General features: G+C 46.2%; 4 protein-coding genes across 4 annotated transcripts in view; 2 read left to right on the top strand and 2 right to left on the bottom strand.

Annotated features, from left to right (window-relative positions):
- Positions 1–552: 552 nt before the first annotated feature.
- Positions 553–7,193, top strand: LOC109427885 (transcription factor TFIIIB component B'' homolog). The gene is made up of 5 exons (XM_019703486.3): positions 553–1,172; positions 1,232–1,879; positions 1,950–2,101; positions 5,474–5,664; positions 5,734–7,193. The coding sequence occupies exons 1-5, from the start codon at positions 875–877 to the stop codon at positions 7,007–7,009; spliced, it is 2,565 nt and encodes an 854-aa protein (XP_019559031.3). The 5' UTR covers positions 553–874; the 3' UTR covers positions 7,010–7,193.
- LOC134283902 (glutathione S-transferase C-terminal domain-containing protein homolog) lies at positions 7,144–12,693 on the bottom strand. Its single transcript, XM_062851529.1, has 2 exons — positions 11,592–12,693; positions 7,144–7,898 (listed from the first exon to the last, which is right to left on the bottom strand). The coding sequence occupies exons 1-2, from the start codon at positions 12,691–12,693 to the stop codon at positions 7,222–7,224; spliced, it is 1,779 nt and encodes a 592-aa protein (XP_062707513.1). The 3' UTR covers positions 7,144–7,221.
- A 20-nt stretch (positions 12,694–12,713) lies between these two features.
- On the bottom strand, positions 12,714–13,575 carry LOC109428199 (protein JTB). The gene is made up of 4 exons (XM_019703900.3): positions 13,465–13,575; positions 13,274–13,391; positions 12,966–13,199; positions 12,714–12,907 (listed from the first exon to the last, which is right to left on the bottom strand). The coding sequence occupies exons 2-4, from the start codon at positions 13,327–13,329 to the stop codon at positions 12,748–12,750; spliced, it is 450 nt and encodes a 149-aa protein (XP_019559445.1). The 5' UTR covers positions 13,330–13,391; positions 13,465–13,575; the 3' UTR covers positions 12,714–12,747.
- Positions 13,576–14,992: 1,417 nt separating this feature from the next.
- LOC109428196 (peroxisomal multifunctional enzyme type 2) overlaps positions 14,993–19,652 on the top strand; it is a 35,383-nt gene continuing 30,723 nt past the window's right edge. Inside the window, exons 1-4 of the mRNA XM_062851530.1 lie at positions 14,993–15,197; positions 15,511–16,195; positions 16,602–17,116; positions 17,213–17,810. Coding sequence (XP_062707514.1) covers positions 15,547–16,195; positions 16,602–17,116; positions 17,213–17,810 — 1,762 coding nt within the window. The 5' untranslated portion in view covers positions 14,993–15,197; positions 15,511–15,546. The remainder of the gene's footprint in view (positions 15,198–15,510; positions 16,196–16,601; positions 17,117–17,212; positions 17,811–19,652) is intronic.

Raw genomic sequence — 19,652 nt, 5'->3', positions numbered from 1 at the left:
AGAGCTTCCTCTGCCAATGACCATTTTGCATGCGTATATCGTGTGGCAGGCACGAAGATACTCTATGCCCAAGGAAGTCAAGGAAATTTCCTTTTACGAAAAGATCCTGGACCGACCGGGAATCGAACCCGTCACCCTCAGCATGGTCTTGCTGAATACCCGTGCGTTTACCACCTCGGCTATATGGGCCGTAAGATGTGAAACGGCTGTTGACAAAAATCACTGCTCGCAAAGAGTGAAACCAAATCTACCTATCGAACTGTCAAATCGGCTACCTATCGAGCACGCCAGCAAAATTATGAAAACAAAGCCTGGAGAAGAAGAACAACAGTCAAAAGCAGTCGTCTTTGCATATCTCTATATAAACAGTCTCTAACAGTGCCCGCATTTGCAGAAGAAAAGAAGAATCAACTCGGGGAAAAACGAAGATCATGGATAAGTCCATTTTCGTTGAGTTTCCATTCGCCGAGTTTGATGGTGAGGTTCATGCGAGGTTCATCTTCCGTGGAGATGGCCTGTCGGAAAGCCGCGTGATGATAAAACCCGAAACGTCAAACAAGAAAAAAACGAAACGAGTAGCGCTCCTTTCATCCAGCCAGAAGTCGGAATTTCATGCTGAATCGTTTTTGTGGATTTTCTTTACGAAAAATTCGATTATTTCTTGAAAATTTCCACGTAAATGTCGTCGGAAAGCATCATAAGCAGCTTGTGAAGTGAAAATTTGGAATCATTTAGTGTTTTTGAAGTGTTTCCAATTTGATGGAAATGTAGTTCTATCGTGGATCTTTTGCCAACAGTAGGATTGCCCGGAGATTGCGTGTGAACTTTTGCATTTTTTCTACGGGACGAAACTTGTGATTTTACATCGGCGAACATGGCTATGCGTAGGCCTCGTGTGAAGGTGGCCGCGAATCTGGCGATTCGTCGGCCAACGAAAGCTCCAGCTGCTGCTGCGTCCGCAACCACCAGAGAAACCAAGCCAGCGGTCGCTCCTGTCCAGGCAGTAGTTAGTGATAAGGAAGACGAAGTGAGGGAATCGCAAGTCACCGAAGCAGACGAGGCGCCAGCACCGAAAGGAACGGAGTTGAAACGACCTGTTTGCAAAGTGGAGCACAAGCCGGTATCCACCACTCCCAGCCCAGTGGCCGAGCAGTCGGCATTCAAGTTCCCAAGTATGAACACTGCGAAGTCTCGAATGTTTCGAATTATAGTAATGTTTTGATCTTTCCAGATCCTGTAGAGGAACCTCCGAGAATTACAACACCTGCCCCAGTGCCCCATTCTCCGCTGGAGGTCAACACAGAAGAGCCACATTCGCCAAAGAAGCTGGATTCCAAGTTTGCCTACATAAATGCCCTGAACAGCCCTCGGAAGAGGATCCGGACGGAATCGATGACTTCCAATAAGTCCTACTCGGACGTCAGCTTGAAATCTCGCAAGACAATCAAACAGGAGGAATCTCAGAAGGCATCGGACGCCAAACGGGACCTCCGAAAGCGATTGAATAACATCCAGAACATCGACAAACAATCGCTGACCATGTTCGACATGATCTACTACAATCCGGTGAAGAATCCGATGAAGAGTCCGGCACTCAGCAAAAAGGGCTCGCTGGAGAACATTCCCCGGACGGTTGATCGGGAACGGCGAAGCATGAGCAGGACACGGTCACCGACGCCGGCCCCAATGATGCCACCACCGGAACCGCCGAGTGCTCCTGCGCCGCCACCCGTGCAGCTAACGCCGCAGATCAAGCTGGGCCCCAACGGAGAGATGATCCTGGACGAAGCCAGCTTGGTGGTGGAAAACGAACGCGAGAAGGCCATGAGAGACAGCCTGGCCAAGGCGGAGATTGTTTACATGGACGAATTCAGCGGAAGTAAGTTATACGACAATTCGTAGATTTTCTTTGGGAGATGTAGCTTTAAATCCATAATTGTACATTTCAGATTCCGGCTACTATAGTCGCTACAAACGAACCAGGGATTGGCCCCCGGAGGAAACGATCCGTTTCTACAGGTGCCTGCACACGATTGGGACTGACTTTTCCATGATGATCCAGCTCTTCCCGAATCGAACCCGGAGGGATTTGAAATTGAAGGTGAGTTTGAAAACGTTTAAACAAAATTCTGTGTTGTTGAAAGGTCAATCTGTATTGGATGCCTGGTCATTGTGGAATTGAAGGAAACGAAAAAGTTATATCAGTTATCCAGAATACGGGTCATCTGTTAACCTGTTGGACCTGAGCGCTATGTAACAAGATGAGGAAACTCTTAAACACTCAAACAAGTTTTTGTCAAACTGGAGACTGGACGAAGCGTTGAAGCTTGAAGAGATCGAAGTATCACCAATTCGCCCGGAATCGGACGAAGATTGTAGAGCTCGAGAAATTTTGAAGAAAACTACTTGGAGAGGAGGCGAACGGGTTGAGACTGGATTGCTATGAAAAAAGAATGAAGTCCGATTTCCAGAAAAGGTACAACATAGCCATGAAGTGAGAGACATTGCGGAAGCAGCTAGATGATTACATGGTCAAGGGTTAAGCTCATCGTATGAACGAGACGCCGAGAGGTAAAGAGTGCTACTTGCCGCTATGTTTCGTAGTCTATCCGAAGAAACCAGGCAAGATGCGGTTAGTCTGGGATGCCGGAGCGAGAGTATAGGAAGTGTCGCTCAACGGCAATTTACTGAAAATATATCAGTAGCACTGTCAGCCGTGATCAACAGTTTCTGGGAGAGGAGGGTTGCGTTAGGAAGGAACATAAAGGAAATGTTTCACCTAGCCATGGTTCGACCGGAACATCGGCAAGCACGGCGAAGTGTTGGCGTAGGCCCAATAATCCACCCGTAAAAAAATCCCCATTGCGAATAACATACACACCAAAAATCGATTGAGGGTTTCAGCAAAATTTTGCTGAATTTTGCCGTGCTGAAGGTTTCAGTAAACATTTTGCTGAAATTCAGCAAAATTTTTCTGATTTGTTCAGTAAACTCTGCTGATCACCAGTAACGTTTTGCTGAAATTCAGCAAACTTTGCCGAAAGTTCAGCAAAAAGTTTTGCTGAACCCTTCAGCTCGGCAAAATTCAGCAAAATATTGCTGAAAGCGTTTGGTGTGTAGGAGAAAATACGACTCGATACAATCGGCAAAGACTCACGCGACGAAATAAGGACTACGATTGGAAACTTGGAACATGGAATTGCAAGTCACTTGGTTTCGCAGGATGTGACCGGATAATGTACGACGAACTTCATCCCCGCAACTTCGACATCGTGACGTAACAGAAACTTCGTTGAACTGGACAGAAAATGTGGAAAAGCGGGCATCGAACGGCTACCTTCTACCAAAGCTGTGGCACCACCAATGAACTGGGGACAGGATTTATAGTGTTGGGCAAGATGCGACAACATGTGATCGGGTGGCAGCCGATCAACGCAAGGATGTGCATGTTAAGAGTTAAGGGCCGTTTCTTCAACTACAGCATCATCAACGTCCACTGCCCACACGAAGGGAGACCTGATGACGAGAAAGAAGCGTTCTACGCGCAGCTAGAGCAAACATACGATGGTTGCTCGCCGCGTGACGTGAAAATCATTGTCGGCGACATGAACGCGCAGGTAGGAAGGGAGGAAATGTACAGACAGGTAATCGGACAAAACAGCATGCACGCCGTATCGATGCGTTAACTTTGCAGCCTCTCGTGGTATAGTAAACCACCTGGAGATCATCCGACCATCAAACAGAAAACCAAATCGACCACGTTTTAATCGACGGCAAATTCTTCTCGGATATAACCAATATGTCCGCACATACCGCAGTGCGAATAGATTCGGATCACTACTTATTCGCTGTATGCATGCGTTCAAAATTTTCGACAGTTATCACCACGCGTCGAAGTCGAACGCCGCGGCTCAACATCGAACAGCTGCGTAACGTAGAAGTGGCTCAAGACTACGCACAGCAGTTAGCAGTGGCCCTTTTAACGGAAGAGAGCAGCATGGCGCAGCTACACTTCAAGATGGCTGGAGGGATATCCGATCCGCCATAGGTAGTACCTTGGCTGCAGCACTAGGCTTCGCGACTCCGAATCACAGAAATGACTGGTACGACGGCGAATGTGAACAGTTGACAAACGAGAAGAATGCAGCACGGGCGAGAATGTTTCATCACCGTACGAGGGCGAATGAGGCACGTTATAGACAGGCGTGGAACAGGCAGAACTCAGTCTTCCGGAGGAAGAAGCGCCCGCAGGAAGAACGAGAACGCGAAGCACCAGGTGTTATAGAAATGCCGAGAATACAACGTACACATCACTTGTTCATCGATTTTAAATCGGCGTACACTCGTTGGAAACCAGCTATGGCAGATTATGCACGAATACGGATTCCCGGATAAACTGATACGATTGATGAAGGTGACGATGGATTGAGTGATTTGCATAGTTCGAGTATCAGGAACACTCGAGCCCCTTCGAATCTCGCAAAGGGTTACGGCAAGGTGATGGTCTTTCGTGCTTGCTGTTCAACATTGCGTTATAAGGTGTAATTAAGAGAGCGGGGATAAACACGAGTGGAACGATTTTCACGAAGTCCGTTCAGCTTCTTGGTTTTGCTGATGATATTGATATTATTGCTCGCAAATTGGAGACGATGGCGGGGACTTAAGATTACACAGCTGTGCACCGAGTAATGGGTAGTACGCTGATCGCAAGAAATTTCTTGGCCTATCCCGATGCGTGGAAAATTCAGGCAAGGAATCGCTCAAGAAATAACAAAGCGTCGCTTTATTCCGGATCCTAGTACGGAGCTGAAACGAAACGTCAAATCAAATGGGGCTTGCTGTGTTAAATTTCTTGACCATTCCGGTCACGGAAAAATAATGCACTGAATGAAAATTACTTGAGCGATTCCGTTTGAAGTGCATACCTCGCATAAAACGGAGACGACTTCTACGCGCAGCAGAGGACATTCAGGCATTAGTCTGATCGGCAATGTAAGTAAGAGTCATCATGTAAAATTTACGGCGCAGTGGTATCGGCTGGCCCATATAGCCGAGGCGGTAAACGCACGGGTATTCAGCAAGACCATGCTGAGGGTGACGGGTTCGATTCCCGGTCGGTCCAGGATCTTTTCGTAAAGGAAATTTCCTCGACTTCCTTGGGCATAGAGTATCTTCGTGCCTGCCACACGATATACACATGCAAAATGGTCATTGGCAGAGGAAGCTCTCAGTTAATAACTGTGGAAGTGCTCATAAAACACTAAGCTGAGAAGCAGGCCTTGTCCCAGTGAGGACGTTACGCCAAGAAGAAGAAGAATGGTATCGGCTGGAACGAACGGCAAAAAGAGGAGCACTACAAGCGGTTGGTGTTTCAACGTTTATCATTCTTTATGAGTACTGAAAATTGTGTAACAGTCCATAATTTGGGGGCAAAATCTGCTATAACTATTATTGTATTCTTCCATCATTTCAGTTCAAGAAAGAGGAGCGTCTCAACCTCAAATTGATCAACAAGGCATTGCTGTTCCCGAAGGAGTTCAACATCGAGGAGCTCAAGCAGCAGTTCCAGGAAGAGGACGAGGAAATCGAACGACAACGAGAGCAGGAACGGCAGATCAAAGCAGAAGCAGAGGAGAAGCTAAAACAGCAGAAAATGTCCAAAAAGTAAGTTTACAATGATTTCGGTATAAGAGTTCCTATATGCATAAAACAATTTTCGGTATTTTCAACCAGGCTCCAATTGAACCAAAGCAAAAACCGGAATCCTAAAAAGCGTGTCAGTAAATCAGCTCGGGCCTTGCTGGATGTGGAATCCCTGGCAAAGGATACGAAGCCTAAAAGCAAACGGCGAAAGGCACCCCTGGAGAACTTGATAGTGAAACGACGTCCGAAGACTGTTAGGCTTCCAGAAACGGATGAAACCGAAGAAGAGGAGATTTTCGAGGTGACGATTTCCGACACCGAACCGAATGTGGAAGATCAGGTTCCGCAGGTCGATAGCATTCCATACATTCCGAATGGAGAATTCGAACAAGTGAACGAAACTCCTTCCGGTACGGAACCGTCGCAGTCTCAGTCTACGAGGAGCTCGTCGAATGCGGAGCAAGCTTCCTGCGACTCCCAACTGAACATCGAGGACATGGACATCGACGTGGTAGATGAGAACTCAAGAAGTCTTTTCGCCATAAAGGCGGAACCAGCGGTCTACCCGGTTCAACTGTATGAAAGTGCCAGCACTGCAAGTCTAAGTGCGGGAAGCGTCGTAACGCTACAGAACTTGGATGACAGTCAGTCCACGGTCACGTATCGAAGATCTAAAATGTCCGGTAGCGAAACGGATCGAGACACGGACCTGATGGGCTTGGACTCGATTGAGTCCAAGTACTACGGAGGATGCGGCGTTGTTTACCTTCCGGATAATGGCCCTAGCACCCGACCAATGAAGACGGAATCAACGTATTCCGGTTCGCAAATGCCAACTCCGGTACAATCACCGCCTCTCCAGTACGACCTGCATACCATTGATGTTCCAACGACCTCCAGAGTGAAACCAGACGCACGGGAAAGCGAAACTTCTCAGGAGTCGTACCAGGAAGTGAATAATCCTCGATCACCGGCAATGATTACTTCGGACGAGACCAATCTAACTTCCGAATCTTCGGTACGATTGAAGCCAGAAGTGGACTCGACCGAACCTCCCACGGAGGATTCCAACGACTGTCAGGAATCGGAATATTCCGAGGAACAACCAGTGCTACAAGCTGAAGAACTAGAACAGCAGCAGGAGGAGGAGGAAGAGGAGGAACCCCGCGGGCTGGGACCGCTGGAGGACATTGATATCAACTCGCTGGTGCTGGTGGAAAGTCAGGACACGACGGACCCCACCAAAACCATCTACGAAATCTACGTGACCGATCCGGAGACGGGTAAACTCAGTGAAAAACCTTTGGATGTGCCGTACGACGTCATCGAGAACATCCGGTCGATTCTCGAAGGTGGCGAGGAGTGAACGTCACATAGGTTTTGGTAAGTTGTTACTTTTTATCGTTAGGGGAAGGGCTCATCACATGGTGTCATCACACAGAGCCGGGAATAGAGGGAATTCTCATTTCTTCGCAACAATACGTTTTGCACGTTGTACAGTACTGAGTAAGAATAAACATTTATTTATCGTCGCATTTGACAAAACGAAATCCAGGATAGTTTCTTCGGAAGTGTAATTCACAGGGTCCCTATTAAAAGTCTGTTTTTCGGTGTGCAATTCTCAGGTCTGAGTCGTTTCTGCACCACGGAGTAGCCCAGTTCTTCGGCCAGCAATAGGCGGTCCTTGTCGATTATGTCCATGCAATAGAAGCCTTGGTGAGATTTTTCCACGTTGGTCCGGCTGTTGTCCAAGTCGTGGGTCTGGTCAGCGCAATGGGCCAGGCACAGGTATTCCTTCAGCAGCAATTCCGATTCTTGGAAGACACGACTCCTAGGATAGCGGATTCGGTCGAACTCGTACAGTTTTCCGTAACAACAAGGGCAGCAGACAAACTTGGCCCTTTGGGTAAAGCACTTTTCCAGTACGATATCGCTGGCAACTCCACACGCGTGCAGAGAAACCCCAATGTCGAACCGTGCCTTGAAATAGTCCAGGTTGCAGCGGAAGTAAACTACGTTCTTCAGACTAAGTCGCTCGACACGATCCATCGCCAGTTGTTGGGATTCTTCCTTGTTCTCCAGCAGATAGATGGTACAATCCGGAAGCAGGAATGCTAGCAGTATACCGAGATGACCCGTTCCGGAGCAAAAGTCCACTATGATGTCGCCGGGTTTGGCCAGAGCGATTACCTCGTTGGCAAGGCATTCCAGCTGGTGCTTTTTGCGGTCGATGCGTTTGGTAGGGAGCTTACCACCTGGGGAAAAAAAATTTTGAATTAGTAAACTGTGAATAATGTTGGTTTTCATTCATTCCACTCCACAAACAAAAATAAGATAGCGATTAGTAAGGGTTTCGGGTGAACGATCCAGTTCATTCGAATCTCGACGGGGACTGCGACAAGGTGACGGACTCTCATGCCTACTCTTCAACATCGCTCTGGAAGGTGTGATACGACGATCCAGGCTTAATAGTCGGTGAACGATTTTCATTAAATCCAGTCAATTTGTGTGCTTTGCGGACGACATGGACATTATCGCCAGAACATTTGGAACGGTGGTAGCGCTGTACACCCGCCTGAAACGACCAGATTTGTCTAGGTAGTAATGTTACAATAGACGGGGATACCTTCGAGGTGGTGGAGGAATTCGCCTACCACGGATCCTTACTGACGGCTGACAACAACGTGAGTCGTGAAGGACCGGTGGTCCTCTACGAACACGAGACGTGGACCATTCTCGAGGAAGACCTGCAAGCACTCGGAGTTTACGAGCGACGCGTGCGAAGAACGATCTTCGGCGGTGTACAGGAGAGCAGTGTGTGGCGGTGAAGGATGAACCACGAGCTCACTGCACTTTACGGCGACTCCAGCATCCAGAAGGTGACCAAAGCCGGCAGGATACGATGTTGCAAAAATTCCGCGACAGATCCGGTTGGCACAAGAAGGCGTGGTGCACAGAAAGCACGATGGGTGGATCAGGTGGAGCATGATTTGGCGAGCATCGGGTGTGACCGAGGATGGAGAACGGCAGATCTCTGAACTTCATCGAGAGCACCCGCGTACCCGCGATCGCGGTTCGGCATCGTAGCGCTGCAGGAGATGTGGAACGCTGTATGCATGATCTGTTGGTAGCCGATCGATGGTATAATGTGCAGTTTGAGGATCAAAGACCGATTCATCATAGGTGACCTAAACGCTCGTGCAGACAAAAAGTAGGAATTCAGACCAACGAGTGAAAAGTTCAGCGCTCATTACCTGACCATTACCTCATTACCTTCCATCAGCATCGATCCGTATAATTACAGCATTACAGTTTAGCCTCCTGCCTAGAACGGCGCTAAAAGCATGGTGAATTTTGAAAACGGCATTCCAGAAGGCGGAAGATCAATGTGCTAAGCAAACTGACGCATTTGGAGTTGGCAGATTGTTCGTCGATGGAAGAGTACGTGGACGAGATATTGTCCACAGGTAACCAGCTCCGCGTATGTAGTCAAGTCTAAGATTCTAGATAAGATATGACTTGTAAAAAATGATGAAATATGTGTACATTCTGCTGGAGTGTAGCTGGCACGCAACAGGAAAAGCAACAATAAGAATAAATCAAACATACGCTGCTTCAAGTGCGAGAAGGTAAGTCTTCGCATCCGATTGCCCGTAGGACTAAGGACAGCCCGGCAACACTGTGGGAAACGTTTTCTAGTAGCGACCGGATCTGCCCCATCTTAGCGTGCTTTTGTCCAAAGAGAAGACGAAGAAGCGGGACACAAAATTCATTTCATGCTTTCTGGTTGGTTATGCAAAGTATACCTTGGAGTATACTAAGGAGTACGAATATTTGATCATCGGAAGCCTTCCAAGCCGCGACCATGCTGATGTGGAAGTGGCTCCATACTGCGAAGACGTCAGTGTGATCTACCACAGTAATGAAGCGAGTGACTCAGTTTAGATTGATCCAGCTGAGGTCGTTGTTGTCACGGATACGGAACTGGAACCGGACACAGTTCATGTTTTGGAAACAAGTTATTTGGGGTCAGAACATACTATTCTGATTGTAAGGTCACAGTGTCTTGATTCAGAAACTTGTCTCTTTACAAGATTCTGTTAGAAAGGCGGGGTGATGCCAGCGACTTTCAAGAAGCAGCACGTTCCCATTACATTCTGTGGTATCCTATGTGACGCGGGACCTGAAGAGTCTTGTACGGGTTTGCGGCGATCGGGTGGCAGCGCATCAGTTTACGGAGTACCACACATTCCAAAGAAGATGTTGGTTTGCAACAAATTTTTGAACACAGTGAGTACTGGGAGTCGACGAAAGTATGGAAGCTATAAAAATCTCTGTATTGCCTGAAGCAGGTCAGTAAAGTTTGGAACCGTAAGTTGGACACTAAGCTGAAGCACATGGGGTTCAAGTGGTCGAAGTTCGGTAGTTGCGTTTACCATTGGATTGTCGAAGGAAAGTTCGTCATAATAGCGATATACATGGACCCATTCTTCCGAACGATAGGCGGTTGGTGGCCAGTATCAAGAAGCAGCTCAACGCAACGTTCCGGATGAAGGACTTGGGACCAGTTAAACAGGTGTTAGAACTGTTGGAAGTTAGGTAGCGTCGAACCTTCAGGTACGTGAGGATTACAGTATTGTTGATGGGTAGAATTGCTGGAGAGATGTCGTAGGTATATTATTATAAAAGAAGAATGTTGAATTGTATATACCTGAATGCATACGCGCCAACTTGTGACGTAGTTGGGGGGGCGAGGCCTCTCAAAATCAACCAAATTCGTAAAATTTCGACGCAGTTCATCTAGTTTAGGAATATTTACGTGAAAACTAGTGCATTGAGCTAAAAAAAGTTGAATTTTGTCCAATTTTGGAGAGCTTCGCCCCCCCAACTACGTCACAAGTTGGCGTCTATGCCTAAATGGAATAAAGAGTGTGTCGGTTGCTGATTGAGGTATCAGTCGGCAGCCGTCTAGTTTGATGGAAGGTGTCTTACGTTCTTTTTTATTTATTATTTATTAAAAAAAAACACGCATCGATGGAGCTAGCCTCGCTATGGCCTGCGTGGCCATGGTGGACAAGAACTACAGGTGACCAAATCACCAAATCAGACGGCAATCGACGCGGAACACTACATGGGCCAGCTGTTGAAGAAGTTTTTTTGACCGACTTGAATACTGCTCCTACTTCCCACTTCTACCCACCAGAGGCTCACGAAGAAAATGTGTCCTGTATATGAAGAAGAAAAGAAGATGATGAAAGATGTTCCATTCAGAAATTTAATCAGGGGACTTCAATCCGTAGCGCAGGGATCAAGGTATTGCAGTAATCCTTGTCACGTGCACTGTACCTGAGGAGTACAATAGACAAACCAAAGCAGAATACATGGCTCTGTCAACTACAACTCAAGAGTACATGTGGTGAGAAGGTTTCCTGTAACGAACGAAACTTTGGTGATCCTTTGTAACAAGGGATACATCTATTTGGTGGAGCGTGAAGCAAGCACATCAGGCATCACTATGTTTGGGAACGAGTCGAAGCTAAAACTATCAAGTTGGAATACATCTTCAGGCGGCAGACATACTTATGAACCAGTTACCGGGTCCGAAGCACATTGAAGATAAGACGAAACTGAATCCGTTGGAATTTATCATGTCGACTTCGTTGACCTGCGTTTACAACAAAGCATCACATCTTCACTGTTCGGCAAATTTCCCAGAACACCAGATCCCAACGCATCACTTGTTCACCTTCAAGCCGACGTACCTCAGGGTACCTCTCCACAATCGGATCCTAAATTCCTCATTTTTTAACCCTTTCAGAACGGTTGGGTCATTTGCACTTCGCTGACGCGTTCTACAGCGGCGAGGTTAGTGAACAAAGTCATCTCGAAGGGGTTAAAGGTTTATGTGATGTCAGGAAACAAGCTAGGTAGAATGATCTTATACTCACCCTCCGGTTTGGCATCCAACGGAACTGCATCCCATTCGAACAGGTTGTCATCACGATCGTTCGGCGAACTCTCCACCTGCAAATCCAAGCGTTTAACCTTCTCCAGGATTCCCAACACTTCCGGTTGATTGGTGGTAAGTACTTTGTCACCCAACAGATTCAGTTTCTTAGTGTCCGCCTTGTAGAGACTGAAACTCGTTGGAACTTCTACCTCCAGCTGTTCCGCTTCCAACACACCCAACTGAGTTTGGTCGTTCAGAAGAAGCTCTTCGCAAACTTCCAGCAGCTCACAATTATCGTCGGATACAACGCGATCGTACCAGCTGGCAATCCTGGGTAGGTGATCCAACAGCCGTTCCTTTGGAATTCGTTTGCTTATCAAATGGATGCAGATGAAGATGATCACATCGGCAAGGGTTTTGTCATAGCCCTCGGCGAACTTGTGATTGGCGTGGAAGTTGAATCGATTGGTCTCGCCGCTCAACTTTTCGTACTCTTGGCTTGAAGAAACCTTCACGTTCTGGACGTTGTTGACCAATTTGTAGATGTTGTGAACTTTCAAAGGTTGAGCAAGATGACTCTCTAGCTTGCCCAGATCAGTTGGAAGGACTATGGATGTGCTACTAGGAAGTTGAAGCACTTCGCGAACACACGCCTCAACATCGACCTCGCAGAACTTGGTCCACATGGACACCTCGGCGGGCGCCAGCAGAGTGTTACCTTTGAAGCCTAGGATGTTCTTAGGATTAGGCGAGTAAGACTGATGGAATTTGGTAATGTGTCTACAGATGCCACAGAGACCGGAGACGATCCAGGCATCGTTCTTAAGCGTCGGCAATTGACAAAAGGTAGCGGTGGTAGGCCATTCGCCAGCTTGAAAGAAGCTAACCTCGTACTCAGTTAAATTCAACCATACACTGTCACGTCGATCCTCAACTCCAGTTTTGCATTGAACAAAATTGACCAGAAGATCACCGCCGATTGCTGGATGGCGCAGGTATTTGCTCAGCGCCACGACTACATAGCTTTCAACAGGGACTTTAACGGCGATTGTCCCATCGTCACAGCGCTTCAAGTAATATTCCAAGTAGAGGTGAATCATTCTAGATAAAAAGAACTTAATTTAACTTGTCTAAATGGTTTTGTTCATTAACTCTCAACAGGTTCCCAGTTGGTTTTGGATTTTGAGCATAGCCCTTCGGTTGAGCGATTTCTGTCGTAGGAATGATACAGCCGTCGAAAGACACCCCACAATGGTCAGCGATATCTGGAACGACCAGTAGTGCTTCTCGTCCAGCCAGGCGACTCGATCACAGCTGAAAGCAAGGTAATTTGTTTGAAATTGAGTGCCACGACTGCCTATAAATCACATACCTCCGAGTAACAATCTCGCCACTCATGCACTTGAGCACTTCCTTGTTGTGGGTGAGCACGCAAACCCCCTGCGATCTGCTGGCAATCTCGAACGCCGTACAGGGGTGGCAATCTTTGATCACTTCGTACGATTCCCGCTTCCAGCAGGTGGAATTATTCTCGATGATGAACTCTTGTCGCCGCGTTCCGGCTTTCATCCATTTGGACTCGATGATCAGCACCACGATCGTCAATCTGAAAACGGTATGGACGGATGTGGTTTAGTTCCGGAACTTTTAGTTTTTGGAAAACTTGCGCAAGGTACTCACAGAATCAAACAACTAATCCCAAATACCATTCGCTTCTTGGACAGATTCTCTATCATTGTTGGGCAGCGAGGTTGGCTCAGGACCAGTTATAGTCAGCAGTGAGGACACAGAAAGAGAGCTACAGTTATGCAAAAGCAGATGATAAACGACTGCGTGTTAGCTAACCCATTATTTTGATGATGGATACATACCTTTTTACATTAATTTTGCTTTATTCTACAGTTTTAGATAAAAATTTCATCAGGAACAAATTCGAATGTTTTGCTTTCGTTTTGTCACTGGCGTGTCAGATGGTGATGATGACGATGATGGCGATGATGATGACGATGACATGTCAAAATCATGAATCAGAAAAACCAAAGAATGAACTTTTGTGCCTACACTGACATAAATTTACTGAGGAGTTGCACAAGGTGTTCTACACTCGTCATGGCAATCCATGTGCCAAACCACATCCAAAGCACAGACAAACAGACATATTACTTAGAAGAAATTCGTTTCAAAAACATCGTTTGGCATCTCACTAGCACCCTCTATAATAGAGTTTTGCATCGAAATTTAACCTCAATTTTCTCTCCATGGGAAATCCCATTTGTATCTGTCATCGTGTGCGTGAAGAAGTATGAACAAACGTGTTTTGTCTCGTTTTTTCTCACGTTTGCCATACGACTCCCGCCAGGCGGCAGCACTGCGGCGCTGTCAGGGCCTATTGAATGTTTTTGAAAACGCGTTTGCGCGCCGAAATCTTTCTCGCTCATTTCTGCTGTCAAATCCGTCACCGACTGTTTCACCGACCGTTTGAAACAGGGGGATGACGAAGGGCCAGAATCATCTACCCAGCATTCAATTGAACATGGCGTCCAATGTTTTTGTTTTGATTGCTTAATTTATGAAAAAAATGCGCTGGAAACATCGACACTGCTTCGCTGCTACATATAATATCGTGCAAAGTGATAAGGAAAGAGAAACTATCATCAAAAATAACGATTTCGTTTGAAATGTGTAATTTCTGAAATAAGCACTAGCAACACACGAGCCACACACCTGAAAATCAGTAGCAAGTTAGGGTAAACCGACCAGAAAGTGGGTACCAAAACGCGCCGTACCAAAAATGATGTTGGGTGGAGCGGCGATGTATTGTGCGTTTAGCACTAAATTGATTTCCGAAAAAACTTCATTGACTTCCGCTGCCTTTCCTATGCGTTAAACATAACGTCGGAAGTAGTGCGCTGTACAGTAAATCTGGTTTGCTATACAGCGCACTACTTCCGACGTAATGTTTAACGCATAGGAAAGGCAGCGGAAGTCAATGAAGTTTTTTCGGAAATCAACTTAGTGCTAAACGCACAATACCGAGTTTGACAGCCGTGTCACCCCACTGACGCCGACTGTAGACGAGTGCACCGATGAACTGAATTCATCGCGGTCCGAGAATTTTGACACTAGAGCGGGGTCGCTTCCAATCAGAAGTGAAAGATTTCCAATCAGAATTGAACAATTCTGATTGGGAACGACCCCGCTGTAGTGTCAAAATTCTCGGACCGCGATGAATTCAGTTCATCGGTGCACTCGTCTGTTGCGAACGGTCGTGAACAGTTTGGAACTGGACGGTCAATAATTATGATTTTGAACCACGGTGCACTGTCAACATAAAATTCATTTTCGTCGGTTCATTCGATTCGTTTGATTCACTCTCATTCATAAAACTGAACCAGGGGCTGAGCGAATCAGTGGAGTTGCAGAGTTCGCGAAGTACGCATATCGCCTTTTTGTTGTGTAAAAGTGATTTTGCTTTGAAAGTTCGACTTGTTCCAAAGTCCATCGTCGTCTGCATTGTTTTTTGTTTTGCAGTTTAGTTCTTTGGGTTTGCTCAATTTACGGTGAAGAATTTTGTTGAAATTTCGATAGTTCAAGCGTCCAAAAGGTAAGAATTATAAATTTTCTATGGTAGTAAAAGTTATTCCTTCACCTCTTCAAGGCGGATAATGGTCGAGTACAGGGACAGGTCAAACTTGTTGCATACTAATTTGAGACTGCAAATGAGTGCTTTAAGAAATTACCTAATGTACTTCGGCCTCTTATAATATGCATGACTTGGCTCTTTCGGTGTGAATTCACTGATTGTGGCCCCGTGCCGTATCATTTCTCCGCTGGGGCCGGCTGCATCAGCAAAATAGAGATAAGATTGTTCTGGAACAAACAAGCTAATTTAAGCACTTTTTTTTCCAACTCCATAGGTCAAGTGGGATTAGAATCTGCAGCAGAAGAGAAAGATGGTTTCTGCCGACGGAAATCAACTGCGTTACGATGGCCGCGTTGTGGTTGTCACCGGTGCCGGAGCCGGGTTGGGCCGGGAGTACGCCCTGCTGTTTGCATCCCGCGGGGCCAAAGTGGTGGTGAATGACTTGGGCGGAAACTTCCACGGCCAGGGAAAATCCAATGCGGCCGACAAGGTGGTGGAGGAAATCCGGGCGGCCGGTGGAACCGCCTTGGCCGATTATAATTCCGTAGTCGATGGCGAAAAGATCGTCCAAACGGCGATGGAAGCTTTCGGCCGGATCGACGTTCTGATCAACAATGCGGGCATTCTGCGGGACCGGAGCCTGGCTCGGATTTCCGACGAAGATTGGAACCTGATTCACGATGTGCACATGAAGGGTAGTTTTATGACCACCCGGGCAGCTTGGCCCATTATGAAGAAGCAGAACTATGGACGCATCATTATGACTTCGAGCAATTCCGGTGTGTATGGAAATTTTGGCCAGGCCAACTACAGCGCGGCCAAGCTGGGCCTGGTGGGGCTGGCCAATACGGTAGCTATCGAAGGACAGAAGAACAACATCCACTGTAACGTTATTGTGCCGACGGCGGCCTCCCGGATGACGGAAGGAATTTTGCCGGACATTCTGTTCAACGAATTGAGTAAGTCATTGAAATAAGTTATTCTTATTTTCTTATCGTCATAGCAGTCAGGGAGGCGATTTTACTGCACCAACGACTGAGCTTGAGCTTCAAATGCTTGTATCCCGATTTCAGTAATGTTGCGCGAATAACAGACTCACTGTCGAAAAAATATCAGGTTATCACATTCATAGGGAATCAAAAGCCAATCACATTTAATCATTTGCTAGCGGAAAATCTCAGGAACGAGTACAGCAAGTTCGTTACTTGTATTACCATCAGTCTCTCTTTCGGTTCTCATAACGACAACACTATATCTAGAGCGAACCGGCAGCCCGGATTTATAAGGAAGATTGTCACCGAATTCAAAGATCCCTACTGATCGAATCTAAACCTAATCACGAGTTACTGTTCATATTCTTTCCAGAACCGAAATTGATTGCTCCGGTTGTTGCATACCTGTGCCATGAGTCCAACGAAGACAACGGTGCCATCATCGAAAGCGCAGCCGGTTGGGCAACGAAAGTCCACTTCGTGCGCGGAAAGGGTAGCGTGTTGCGCACTTCAATTGATGAGGACGTAACACCGGAATACGTTCGTAACGTTTGGGACAAAGTAACCGACATGTCCGAAGCGAAGCACCTGAATGCCATCGGTGAGGCTAGCCTATCTTTGGTGGGCGTGTTGGAGAAGCTGCGCGAGGGAAAGTCGGCGGAAAATTCCATCAGTGATACCTTCAAGTTCAACTATAAGGACGTCATTCTGTACGCTTTGGGAGTCGGGGCGACCGTCACCGATGAGAGCGATCTACGATTCTTGTATGAGAATCATCCCGATTTTTCAGTACTGCCGACGTTCTTCATTCTCCCTGGCTTGTTGTCGGTGATGGGTTCCGATCTTACCGCCAAGGCCATTCCACATGCCAAGTTTGATTTGACAAATGTAAGTACACAACATTGGTCTGGTCTAACTATCTTCTAGGTTTTTCAGTTAAAAAGAATTCCCAATAATAATTGTAATATTTATTAAAATTTCTAGATTCTTCACGGTGAACAGTACATCGAGCTGTTTGATTCGGTTCCGACGGACGGTGTGCTAACAACCACGACCACCGTGATCGACGTGCTGGATAAGAAATCCGGTGCCCTAGTCGTGACACAATCCGAATCGTTCGACGAAAACGGTGCGCTGGTAGCACGAGGCCAGAGCAGCACCTTCGTCGTTGGCGTCGGTAATTTTGGCGGTAAAGCTAAGGCAAGCCCCGAGGTCAAGACCTTGGTTCCCAACCCGAAACGATCTCCGGATGCGTCGGTTCAAATTAAAACCACTCGCGATCAGGCCGCTCTGTACCGGCTGTCCGGTGATCTGAACCCGATGCACATCGATCCGAGCTTCTCCGCCATTGCCGGGTACAAAGTTCCAATCCTGCATGGTCTGTGCACTATGGGCATTTCCGTGAAAGCTGTTCTTAAACAGTATGGCAACGATGACGCAAGCTTGTTCAAAGCTGCAAAGGTCCGCTTCTCAAAGCCAGTGTTGCCAGGGCAGACACTGCGGGTCGACATGTGGAAGGAGGCGAACAATCGCGTCTGTTTCCGAACGGTTGTCGTCGAAACCAACACAGAGGTGCTTTCCGGTAAGTTAACATCATTTTACATGATTTATATGATTACTATTCAGCACTGATGAATAAGAACTTCTGAATCTTTATCATATTTTTTTTTGTTAAATATTCTCGAGAAAAAAAGTCCTTTTTTACAATTCGTTGTAAAGTGTTTGATCTAGCAGCTTATCATCTGTGAGGCTGTAAAACTTATCATGTTTACTAACGCCGCTTAGTGGCAGAATTTCTAGTAATATGGCTCATCACTTATAAGGCATTGACACTCTTATATGATTCATGTAGTGTAATTAAGCTACGTCCTGTAAATTAGCACCTCTAGCGACCAAGTTCCCAACTAATTAGATGAACTTTTTCGAAAATTTTCGAAATTTGTATGGAGCGTAGACTTTGGCCAGACCTCCCGTCCCTCCCTAAGAGTCTACGTAGTTTATGGACAGGCCCCTTGGCTCATGAGAGCAAGATTTTGCATGGAAATCTCACGCTTGAGAAGCTGATTCAGAATCATGCACTGCCTATGAACGCATAATTGTCCCATATGAATAGGAAACCCAGCAAAGATGGGACTGATATGCGATCATGGGCAGTGCAGGACTTTGCTCACGCAGGAGCGGTTCTTGAGTGAGCTTTAAGAATGAGGGTTCCGGGTCATTTGGCAGAATCCCGTTTGTGCCGAAAAATGAATGATGAACTTAAGTGACCATGCCCCTGTTCTCCGCATCATATAACTCGAAAGAGCAGCCTATGACTCAAAGAAGGACAATCTTTGATAAAATGTTGGCAGTTTTAACGCCAACTAATTCCTGAATAGCCTATGACTGAAAGAAGGAAATATTTCTGAGGATCATATTGGCAGTTAGAATGTCAAAAACTTACTCTGAATTCTTTTGATCATACCCAAGTAACAATCTTGATTCTATTTGGTTTTATTTGTTTTTATGATAGTTTTATCGGAACATTGTATGTTCTAGTTTATCTTATCGAAGTTTCAGCTGAGCGCAACTATTCTTCGTCAATATGTGGTTTTAAAAACACCTCCAAGAATACTTGAGGTTCAGTTCATAAAACCATAAACATAACAAGAACTGTTGAACTTATTTTCCGTTTTATAAGGCTCTTGTAGTTAACTTCAATCATCCGATCTTGATCAAGAGCAACTGTTCTCGCATAAGAACAGTGTGGTATATGAAAAATATAATAAAAAACTCAAGCATCAGATTTTCATTCTCATCGTTCCATTATTGCTGCCAATCAAGAACACCTACCCAGGAAACCCAACCGCGACGTGGTGCGGTGCAGTGCCAAGTTCCTCCGGTTGCAGCATCCGAAATGAGGTGGGTTTGGTCATCCAGGACGTCGATTCCCGTGCAATTCGGGTTCCAATCATCGATCTTTAAAATCAACAACTACTTACCTGTTGGAAATGCTGACCGGAGGAATGAGGCATACCGCATCAAGGCTGGTTATCGAAAAAGGTCTGCCTGGTTGGCAACGGTACCAGGCTGATGATAAAATTAATCGGACGAAATTCACAAAATCCACCGCGGTGCGATATTTTATTGTTTGTTTACAATTTGGCGTACATATTATTACATATTTATTACGTTCTCGGCGGAGTTTGCATAAACCTACATCAAGAACGTTATAAACCTGAGTAATCTTGAGAAATACTTCTCACCCTTGCTTAAGATGAAATAAATTTAAGACGTTCTTGATGGACGCCAACCAGGTTGCATCGAGAACGTTATAAATCCTAGTATTCTTGAGTTATGCTTTTAGCTCTGGCATGAGTTGAAAGAAGTTTAAGACGATCTTATGGTGATGTTGATTAAAACCATCGATAATGGACCGACCACC

Source organism: Aedes albopictus, chromosome 2 (assembly GCF_035046485.1).
Source record: "Aedes albopictus strain Foshan chromosome 2, AalbF5, whole genome shotgun sequence".
In the NCBI taxonomy this organism is placed as follows: Eukaryota; Metazoa; Arthropoda; class Insecta; order Diptera; family Culicidae; genus Aedes; species Aedes albopictus.
This window is presented reverse-complemented; position numbering and strand designations above follow the sequence as displayed.

Excerpts from the sequence above, each read along its gene's own strand:
- LOC109428199 (XM_019703900.3), bottom strand. The coding sequence starts at position 13,329 with ATGATAGAGAATCTGTCCAAGAAGCGAATGGTATTTGGGATTAGTTGT. Across the intron at positions 13,200-13,273 it reads GGGATTAGTTGTTTGATTCT|ATTGACGATCGTGGTGCTGA; the intron begins GTGAGTACCTTG and ends TACCGTTTTCAG. Across the intron at positions 12,908-12,965 it reads GGCGAGATTGTTACTCGGAG|CTGTGATCGAGTCGCCTGGC; the intron begins GTATGTGATTTA and ends CCTTGCTTTCAG.
- LOC134283902 (XM_062851529.1), bottom strand. The coding sequence starts at position 12,693 with ATGATTCACCTCTACTTGGAATATTACTTGAAGCGCTGTGACGATGGG. Across the intron at positions 7,899-11,591 it reads GTTGGATGCCAAACCGGAGG|GTGGTAAGCTCCCTACCAAA; the intron begins GTGAGTATAAGA and ends TTTTTTCCCCAG.
- LOC109427885 (XM_019703486.3), top strand. The coding sequence starts at position 875 with ATGGCTATGCGTAGGCCTCGTGTGAAGGTGGCCGCGAATCTGGCGATT. Across the intron at positions 1,173-1,231 it reads GTCGGCATTCAAGTTCCCAA|ATCCTGTAGAGGAACCTCCG; the intron begins GTATGAACACTG and ends TGATCTTTCCAG. Across the intron at positions 1,880-1,949 it reads CATGGACGAATTCAGCGGAA|ATTCCGGCTACTATAGTCGC; the intron begins GTAAGTTATACG and ends TGTACATTTCAG.